General features: G+C 38.5%; 1 protein-coding gene across 1 annotated transcript in view; it reads left to right on the forward strand.

Annotated features, from left to right (window-relative positions):
• The window catches only part of ADGRA1 (adhesion G protein-coupled receptor A1), a 51,669-nt gene extending 46,597 nt beyond the window's left edge, over window positions 1-5,072 (forward strand). The window contains exon 3 of the mRNA XM_070945172.1: window positions 3,860-5,072. Coding sequence (XP_070801273.1) covers window positions 3,860-5,072 — 1,213 coding nt within the window. The remainder of the gene's footprint in view (window positions 1-3,859) is intronic.
• Window positions 5,073-8,949: the final 3,877 nt, after the last annotated feature.

Raw genomic sequence — 8,949 nt, forward strand, 5'->3', positions numbered from 1 at the left:
TAATTGAGTACTAAAAAGTACCCACAGAGGCATTAATAAATTGTGCATTACAATATTTTGGTAGCATTTAAGGAAAGCATTTCAGTTAATATCCAGGCAGATTCAGTGTTCCCATATTTATAAACAAACGGAGGAAGTAAAGCAAACTGTGTTTTTCCTTCATGGAAATACTTTTAGGAAATTTCATTTGAGAAATACATTAGAAAAAAGGAAGAACTTCAGCAGATTAAAGAGAGCACAAAACTCTTCTGGAAGTTCTACCCTATTAAAGCCTATTTATTCCATCATGTGTGATTAGACAATCACTTATAATCAACAGGGTGTTAAAAGATCTGATTATTTATGTTCATAAATTTGTGGGAGACTTTCCTGCCAGCACTTTTACAGAGGTTGTACTACTTTAATTTAATCACTTTAATCACAGGCAATCAATACCAGATATCACAATACGAGTAGAAAACTAGGAAACAGATGGAGGGGTAAAATTGCTCAGGGGAGTGAGAGAGAGGTAGACTAAGCCACAGCACAGTGTCTTGTAAGCCTTATTCATTTTTCACATCATACACATGTAGACCTTCCAATGTCTGTGTGCTTTTATGGGGCTAAGTTTTGAAGTGGCCTGTGATGAAGAGCCTTTTGAAAATACCACTGACCCACAGAAGGGGAAAATTACATTGGCTGTCACTGGGGGGAGATGTTGTCTGGGGGAAGGGTTGTTGTGTTGTTTTTCTTAAACTAAACAAGAGAACTGTTCTGAGGAATCAGAGGAAGCTGTTAATATTTTATGTGTTAGTGAGACACACCTCCACAACCTGAAAGGTACATGTGAGCATCTACTGAATCAGCTCAGAGTTTATCCCCTTGTTCATCCTAGCGCCTGGAAAGCAAAGCCTCTGTAAATGGCTGCTCAGGATATTTGGTGGAGGGGGGGACCTATATTTAAGAATGCCTGGAATAAAACTAAGCAAAACTACCACACAGCAATAAGGAAGAAAATACAGGTGGTCTCAACTTAGAACAGTTCATTTAGTGACTGTTCGAAGTTACAATGGCACTAAAAAAAGTGACTTAGGACCATTTTTCACTGTTGCAGCATCCCTATGGTCAAGTGACCAAAATTCGGATGCCTGGCAACTGAATCACATTTATGGGGGTTGCAATGTCCCGGGGTCATGTGACCCCCTTCTGCAGCCTTCTGACAAGCAAAATCAATGGGGAAGCCAGATTCACTTAACCACCATGTTATTAGTTTAACAACTGCTGTAATTCACTCAACAAATGTGGCAGGAAAAGTGATAAAATGAGGCAAAACTCACTTAACATGTTTCTCACCTAGCAGCATACGTTTTGGGCTCAATTATGGTTGTAAGTCGAGGACTATCTGTAATTATGAATTATTTTCATAATTATGCAACGTACGAATTATTAGCCCTGGCTCTTAGAAGAAGAATAGAGTTGCACAGCACTGTAATAACAATAAAGTGTGTATCATTGTACCCTAACTAGGGAGGGCTACCACTGAAAAGGCCCATTCCGGGACAGCCACTCACTCACTATCCTTCCCTAGTGGAGATATTTACGGGTAGTCCCCAATTTACAACCAGTCACTTAACGTCCATTCGAAGTTATGAAGGACCTCCCTGAAGCTACTTACAACTCGTTTTCAAAGATACGATGGCCACACCCATCCAAGGTCATGTGATCACACTATGGGCACTTGGCAACCAACTCGGTTTTACAGCCGTTTGCAAGCATCCCATGGTACCTTGACTGCAATTTGCAACTTTTTCGCCAGTTCCACTTTCACTTCTGGTTTCCAGCAAAAAAAACACCCACTATGAAAAATTGATTTTCTTAACCACCACTGCATTCTCTTAAGGACCACTGCATTTGCTAAAAGACTATCACAAAAAATTGAGTTTGGTCACGTGATGCTTCAACTTTCAACTGCAACAACCTTATGACCTTAATTTTGGATTCAATTATAGTTTTAGGTTAAGGACTACTTTTAAAGGATTATTTAAGTTCATATATTACTTTGTCCAGCTTTGGGCACTGGGTTGATGGATACAGACTTTTGTTCTTCCAGGCTCCTGTATGTTAACTGCTCCCTTCCTTTACATTAGCTGAGAAGAGTCTGCTTCCTCCACTTCTCTACACAAAAGGGGAGGTTTCAGCAATCACACTGCCAAAAAATTTCTACACTAGTGGCTCTGAGTGAACACCATTTCCCATCTTTTTTTTTTATTGGAATCAAGAAGTGAATTCAAGTGGGATTGTAGGGAAGGGAGAGACAAGGGAAGCAAGTGACAAAGTGTGTGTTGTAGTATCATGCCTATCATACATGTCCAGTGTCAGGACACCAATATGAAAAGACAATGTGATGTTGCAATGCACATTCCATCATTATTTTATCATTGTAGTTTGTATTAGAGACCTTTGAGTGAGCGAATCTCTAAACATCCCCAATTTTTCTCTGTGGATGCACTCAGATTTGACAATACACCGTGAGGTAATTTTATTAGCTGTGTTTCAAAACCAGAGTATTGGATTTGATATCTAGAGAGCTTTAATGAAAACTTGTTTTCTTGTATGATACGAGAGCCAGTGTGATGTGGAGATTAAAGGGAGTTTTACATTTACCTCAGCTACTGATCTCACTGGGGATCCTCTGCAACAGGCTGAGATCCTATCAAAAATATTGCTTAAAATGTCAGTTTTAAAAGCTGTTCTATGGGTAAAAACTAGATGGGTGTTACAAGTAGTCCTCGACTTACAACTAAAATTGGGACCCAAATTTTCATTGCTAAGCAAGGTGGTTGTTAAGTGAATTGTGCCTGAACGTATGACCTTTTTGCCATTTCTTGTTAAGTGAATCCTGCAGTCATTAAGCAAATCTTTCTTCCGCCCCATTGATTATGGAGATTCTCAGTCATCCAGGTCATGATTGTCTCAAAGGCAACTGGACTTTGTTTTTCCTTGAGGGAAAGATTTCACTTCTCATCCAAGGAGCTTCTTCAGTTCTGACTGAATGGTGGTGTGGGGGGGATATGGAAAGCTTTATATTCCTTTGCAGTCATCTGGTCTTTAGCATCTCTCTGAAAGCCAGTGAGGCCACTTGGGGGTTTATCTGTGCCATCAGGGTCACCAGAATCATCTCACCTGCAAATAGGGGTAGAATACCCTTGGAACTGCTGAAAGGATTGTGTTGTAAACAGGAGATAGGTGATTCAGATGACCCTGTCGGTACAGATAAAGGGCTCTCAGAGAGAGTGCTAATGACCAGATGACTGTAAAGGAATTTAAATCCTTCCATTTTCACCCCTGCCCAGGACATTCAATCAGAACTGAAGAAGCTTCTTGGATGAGAAGTGAAGCATCTTCCTCAAGGAAAAAACAAAGTCAGGTTGCCTTTTGAAAAAGCACCTTTAAAAGCCACCCCCCCTTCTCCATTGACTTAGTTTGTCAGAAGCCCATTTGGAAAGTCAAAATGGAGATTGTGTGAAATCCAAGACACTGCAAATCCAAGACACCGCACCCAAATTTTGATCATGTGACCATGGGGATGCTGCGACAGTTGTAAAGTGCAAGGACTGGTTATAAGTCACTTTTCTTAGTGATGTTTTAACTTTGAACAGTTGCTAAATGAATCATTGTAAGTAGAGGTTTAACTGTAATTACCTTTACTATGCATATGTAAGCCCCATTTTTGTAGAGGACATATTTTTTCCAAACAATTTACAGTATTGTAAATGTATTTATTTATTTTGCATTCGCAGGTAATTTGTCTTCAATATTATTAATTTGATTTCTTTTCTCTTTTTTAAAAAACTCTATTCCACCCCACTCTTGTGTGTAGTTGTTGGATGTCATGGGAGCCAAGTCTTGGTGCATTTTATGGACCGCTTGCATTCATTGTTCTGGTAACATGCATTTACTTCCTCTGCACCTATGTGCAATTGAGGCGTCACCCAGAACGCAAGTATGAATTAAAGGAAAGGATAGAAGATCAGCAGAGATTGGCAAGTCCTGAACTTGGCCATAGTCACATGACAGACATTGGATCAGTTTCCCAAGCAACCTGTTCAATGATGTCTTCATCCTTGTTGGAAAATGAGCATTCCTTCAAGGCTCAACTTCGAGCTGCTGCGTTCACTTTGTTTCTGTTTACTGCCACTTGGACTTTTGGCGCCCTTGCTGTTTCTCAAGGACATTTCTTGGATATGATATTTAGTTGCCTATACGGAGCATTTTGTGTAACCTTGGGGCTCTTCATCCTCATCCATCACTGTGCAAAGCGAGATGATGTGTGGCATTGCTGGTGGTCCTGTTGCCCTTCTCGAAGGAACACCTACTCGGTGAAGGTTAATGTCCGTCCAAAAGTTAATGTCAACGGTGAAAGCCAAGCTCATGCCTCATGCCTTCAAGAATCACCATGCCCAAGTAAATCTGCCATTTTTAATCACCCGGCCATTAGTCACTGCAAACTCACTAATCTACAGGCTGTTCAAAACCACGTCAACTGCCTTTCGCCGGTCACTCCGTGCTGTGCAAAAATGCATTGTGATCAGCTCCTGGAAGATGAAGCTCATATTCATGTCCACAACGAAGGGACTTTCAGACCCAACATGCACATTCACAGATGTTTGAAAAGTAGAACTAAACCACGATATTTTAGCCGACATCGATCTGCAGGAGAAAGGGAGTATGCTTACCACATCCCTTCAAGTATTGACGGCAGCATACACAGCTCACATACAGACAGTCCCCATAGTACACATGACAGTCACTCAGGCCACAGGCGGCCATGTTGTGCAAAAAACAGTCCCTATCCAACCATCACTCAGCCTGAAAGTAGTGATGCAAGTACTGTGATCTACAGTTGTGCTAAAGTCCCAGAAACTGAGACAGGCCCTCATTTTGAAATGCATCCACGGACACAATCCTTGCCATTTAGCACAACCAGCCACAATGGAATCCTAAAGGGAAACTTGCATGAAGCCATGATCTATAGTTCAGATAGTACAGGAAATATCAAAACGGGGCCGTGGAAGAATGAAACTACTGTGTAGTTGGTAGGCCACATTTCTCAGCTTGCAGCTCAAAGCATCTTAGACTGCAAACCTATACACAGCAATTTGTGAGTCAGCCCAATTAAATTCGGTGGGCTTACTTCTGAGTAGACCTAGGTAGGTTTGTACTGTTGGTCTTTGTTTTTCTTCTAAACCGAATAAGATACTACGTGTTGGTGTGGCACATGAGATAACTGTATAGGTTTTCAACCTATTTTTTTTTTCCTTAATAAGAAGAGGCTTTTAAAAAGCAGGGGCAGTCTCGAAATTATTTTTAAAAGAACGACAGAATAATGTTCAAGGGAGAATGAAAATGTAAACCTAGGAAGCAGACTGTGAGGTGTTTGTAGTACAGGTAGTCCTTAACTTATGACCACAATTGAGATTGGAATTTCTGTCATATGTTGAGCGGAAGCCAATTTTACAACAATTTTTATGGTGGTCATTGTGAATCACTACAATTGTTAAGCAAATCACATTACTATACAAATCTATGTATAGATTTGTATAGTATCTTTAGTATCTTTCTCCAATGGGCCTTTTTATTTTTTATGCCTGAAATCACATAACAGCAGGATGTGGCAACTGGTCATAAATGTGAGTTAGTTGCCAAGCACTCAGATGGTGATCACATGATCATGAGGGTAATGCAAGAGTGGTAAATGCAAGTTACTTTTTCCAGGCCGCTGTTAAACAAAAGGTCATAATTCGAGGACTACCGGTATCATGTAATGTGGTATTGTTTTCTTTTTATTTTTTTTTTAAATCTGTATTGGCATCAGATACTTTTCTACACATATCAGCATCACAGCCTTTCCTTGGTTATTTTTTGCAACAAAAACGGTCTTCTATTAATTTTTGAAGTCAGCAGAAAAAGAGAGGATTTTATAACCAGCCTAACACAGCTTTTTAGGCCTATAAAAACGACGCTGTCTCTAAAAGATCTTCTGTAGCCTATGGCGTGTAAACCCATGTATGTCACTGTTCTGTCTTCTTTCTCTTTGGAAGGGAAACACTAGGTAAAGTCCTACGTTAACATCTACAGTGCTGTACGGGTTGTATTATTTTTCGTTGTTAAGATTATTGTTATTAATAGTAGTACTTTTAATTTCTGCATGACATCTGTCAGGATAATGCCATTTGTTGTTTTCTAATGTTGCATATGTACAAAGGAAAAAAAAATACCCTATTGTAAAAGGCTGTGACTATCCATGTTGGTATTAATCTAGAGCATTTTGACTCTACGAAAAGAAAAAAAAAAAGGAAAAAAAAACCCTTCTGCACTCCTTTAAGTGGCACAATCCTTTCTATGAGGTTAAAAGATTGCTTTGATAAGGGTGCACTCTAATGTCTCTGCAAAGCATGTCCCATTGAATGTGGCACTGTGTATGTCTTTAGTAGCCGTCTCTCCATCAGTTTCACTCTTTGGTCCATTTGCCTTTGGGAATTAACCTGCCAGTAGCCCTATCATCATCAGTGCAGGCAAAGTAGTGCTTTCCCATTAACTCTTTGAGGACTGCAATTATTCGCTCAAGAAATAAAGTAGGACGTTAGCAGCCCGAGCTAAGCACTTTGAAAATGCATTGATGTCAATGAGAAAGACAATTGAACCTGAGTACTAGCTTGCATTTTTTTAAAACACTGAAACCCAAAGTGCTTAACTTTGATTGGATTGTTTCCTGACAATGTTTCCAGATTGGAGGGAGGACTTATACGTGCATTGTTATGCGATGATCGTCATCATCACAGCAGTCCTGTCCAAGAGTAGCTAGTAAAAGCTTTGTGACCATGGCGGCCATTTTAAGCAAACCCCCAGCCCTCACTGCTAAGGAAATGCATATAGGACTTCACTGTAACGAAATATCACTTTAAGAGCAGATGTTTAAATTATGCTGTATTTGGGATGAAATCACTTCCTTTGTCACGCCTTTTTAATCCATTGCTAAAACAAAAATGGGATTGCCTTTATATTTCCATACATATTTGACCCTTCACTGATTTATTCTGTTCGGATCTAGTAATCTCGAGGGCCAACATTACTCTCTGTTCATGAACTTTCAGCAAAAAAAAAGTTTTGTTTTGGTATTTTTTAGGGGGAGGGGAGAAAAATCTATCTATGAATATCTGAACACATTGCACTAATAAACATGAATAAGAGAATTACTGTATAGTTGCTGTTTAAGATTTAAAATAAAAGTACAGTGCAGTTTTAAACTGGTGACTTAAAATGAAGGGAATCATACAACTCAAGGTGTGGTGGGGAGCGGTGATGAAAAATAATCAGTCATTCCATGCTTAAAGAAGAAAGCCAGGGAAGGAATCAAGATGGTGGCAACCAACCACTCAACTGAAGCCCTGCCTCCTTTTTACATGCGTTGTAAAAAAGGGGGACCAGCTTTGATCACATAGCTGTGCCCCCCTCTGGATTTTTTTTTTTAACCACCTCTTTGCAGATATTCTTGGATCACTCAGTATTATGTGGACGTTAGAAGTCAATTGATAAAGATGTCACACATTCAATTAGCCTTGACAGTTTGTTTCTTGCGGGGAAAAAACCCTTGCTTCATATCAATGGGCTTCTGCTCCTGACAATCTTAATAGAGCTCGGTTCATTATCTGTATTATTATCAGCACATTCTAAATCCATTTATGTTCCGTACGACTCTTTTTTCATCACGCTGTATATACACAAATGATTTTAAGTGGGAATGCTATAAAAATGTGGGTCAGATGAATACATTCTGCAGTCTTTGCAGGTGGGGACGAAGTACTCAAAGGGTTAATGCTCAGTATCTGAGTGCAAGGAATTAACTTTTTCTTTTTGGTATTTTTATAAAATTCAAACACACACACCTATATGTGTATATATATAACTATATATATTGTAAATTGTAGCAAATAATGTATTCATTGTGTGTGTATGTTTACACACGCTCTTATGTGTGTCTTTCAAAAGTGAACACAGCAGAATGCACTAAATGGGTGTGGAGATATGAACAGAATTTCATCTTTTCATGATTGCTTCTTTCAGATGATAAAAAATTCCCGAGCTTTATTATGTATCTGCTGTATATGCTTGAACTGTCTCAGAAACTAAAATACAGTATTTTGCGTTGTGAGTATAATATATTTCCTAATTTTTATAATTTGTTTTTTTTTCATGGACATGATACAAATCCACAACATCAGTGAAACTCTGTAGACACATAAATATGCTGTTCAAAGCCACTTTTCGGTATCTCAGTGGTATTTATAATATTCTGTATTATCTATGTTATTCAAGACCTCTAGAATAATGCAAAATAGTTTGCACATCCTGAGATACAGGCAAAATAGTCACCCTGCAGACATACACCCAGAAAAATGTTTCCAGCTTGTCTTTCCCCTTGCCAGCATTATTCTGTTTTAAGAAAACCAAACAAAGATAATGAAATAGGTGCTGCTTTTCACACACACACACACAAATCTTTAGCATAAATCTTTCCTGAAGACTAATGTTCAGCATTAGTACACCTTTCATATTGTGTCTGAAGTTAGCAAATCTTTCTGAGCTAATTTGGAAGTAATGTTATGCAATAATCTGTTTGCATTTTTTTAAAAGAAAATATACAATATAATAACAGAGTAGGTAATTATGATATTAAATAAATTAAAAATATTCTCTAACATGAAATGTGACCAAAATCATTTTGTGCTTTTGTCTCTCTCTTTCTTCTTTTTTTTTTAACCTAAAAATTTACACTCAGTATTTTTTTTTCCTGATTATTGGCATAGATTATTTGTTTTATTCCCTTTGCCAGGTCTTAGAATCAGATATGGGACTGTATTTAACTTCAAGATTTCCGTACATATAATTGAATCAGAAATTGCCTAATCT

Source organism: Pituophis catenifer, unplaced genomic scaffold (assembly GCF_029215685.1).
Source record: "Pituophis catenifer annectens isolate HBS135680 unplaced genomic scaffold, rPitCat1.0.hap2 SCAF_6, whole genome shotgun sequence".
Taxonomy (NCBI): Eukaryota; Metazoa; Chordata; class Lepidosauria; order Squamata; family Colubridae; genus Pituophis; species Pituophis catenifer.